Here is a 1625-nt window from a genome sequence, read left to right on the forward strand (position 1 = left end):
CCCGCTTTCAGAAACAACGAAACGCTGACTCCGAACTATCAACACAACAATATTTATTTATGGAGGAAATAGGCATCTTTAATCTTGGTTGCTGAGATTCCTTCTGTGAGAGAGCATGGTTGCTGAGACGTTGGAATGTTGATGTGAGCTGTCCCCAGAGTTGGAATGATGGAGAGACAGTTTTAACACGTCCATGCTCATGGCCGCCCGGCCGGGAAAAGAGAAAGAATCAGGGCGCCAAACTTGGATATTGATGACTACGCATGCGCACGAGACAAGGCGTTACTACAGACGTTAGTGGCCCCTTTCGTTTTATCCGCCTTTCCTTATATCGTCACGAAGATTGTTGTCATGATCTTCGGCGCAGAACTCAATTCAAATTTCAACCTGGTCAAGCAGTACGTTTTAACCCTGTACTTCACCAGCGAGTATTTCCATAAATTTCTGACCTCATTAAACTGTAGATGGGTTGACTTTAAATCTACGATCGTAACAGCCCTGTCATTTGTCTCCACTCTTTCAAGGTCCTTCCACTTATATCGATAGCCTCTCCACCAGTATAATATGCCATATGGTCATTCAGTTCTTAAATATCTTGCTCTGACCGGACTTTATTCTTCGTTAATTGAACAACAGCCATTGGTAGCAGCACCCTGCTCTCTAGTTCCCCAAGGGCATTAAAATACCTTCCTCAACCCACCTCTCCACCCCCTCTCAAATTCGACTTTCACCTTTCGGGCCAACAGTTCATCTTTATATTAACCTCAAAAGAAAGGGGTAATAGGTTATACTGCAAAAAAGCAGGACTCAGAAATGGTCAGACTATTTAAGCAAGACGGAGTAAGCGAGTTACTTAGTCAGCCAATCAGTTTATGGGCCAACAAAGAGGAAAGTGTGAATGATGAAATGAATTAATAGCTCAGTGAATAAATATGCTCGATTAAAAAGAAAGATGGATGTAAGTAAAGAGAGGGGGAAGTAGGAGAAGGGAGAAAAGGGGAGAGAGCTTACCACGCTAGCATCTTACGGACTTGACAACAAGCTCCACATGATATAGAGATGAGAGAGAGAGAGAGAGAGAGAGAGAGAGAGAGAGAGAGAGAGAGAGAGAGAGAGAGATGAGGGACAGACAGAGAACAAACAAATAAATGGACAGACAGACAGATAGACAGACTGGCAGGGAGAAAGAAAAAGTAGAGAACTTACCACAGCCAGCATCCATCGAACTTTACAACAGGCACCACACCAGCCAAACACAGAAATAATCAGCAAGGCAGCCCCTAGAACGATGGCGACAGTAGCTGCTTCGTTAATGATATCTGCAATGTTGATGTTGCCCAAGGAATGCTCGGCGGGTTCTTCGGTGGCTAACCGCTGCACGCTGTCCATAATGGGAGTGAAGTAACGGTTGAAGACTGATGAACAATATTTCACCAGACAGCCGACCACCACCATAATGGCGGAAAACAACTGAGGGAAAACAAAAGGACAGTAATACTTATTAGTAATTTACGTCCACAACGGGGGAATAACACACACACACACACACACACACACACACATCTACCTACTTATCTATCTATCTATCTATCTATCTATCTATCTATCTATCTATCTATCTATCT

General features: G+C 43.6%; 1 protein-coding gene across 2 annotated transcripts in view; it reads right to left on the reverse strand.

Annotated features, from left to right (window-relative positions):
* LOC106881308 (tetraspanin-6) overlaps positions 1-1625 on the reverse strand; it is a 43685-nt gene that overhangs the window by 11214 nt on the left and 30846 nt on the right. For both annotated transcript variants that reach the window (XM_052967886.1, XM_014931645.2), the window contains one exon: positions 1207-1470. In XM_052967886.1, coding sequence (XP_052823846.1) covers positions 1207-1470 — 264 coding nt within the window. The remainder of the gene's footprint in view (positions 1-1206; positions 1471-1625) is intronic.

The sequence above is a fragment of the Octopus bimaculoides genome, chromosome 5 (genome assembly GCF_001194135.2).
Source record: "Octopus bimaculoides isolate UCB-OBI-ISO-001 chromosome 5, ASM119413v2, whole genome shotgun sequence".
NCBI classification, from domain to species: Eukaryota; Metazoa; Mollusca; class Cephalopoda; order Octopoda; family Octopodidae; genus Octopus; species Octopus bimaculoides.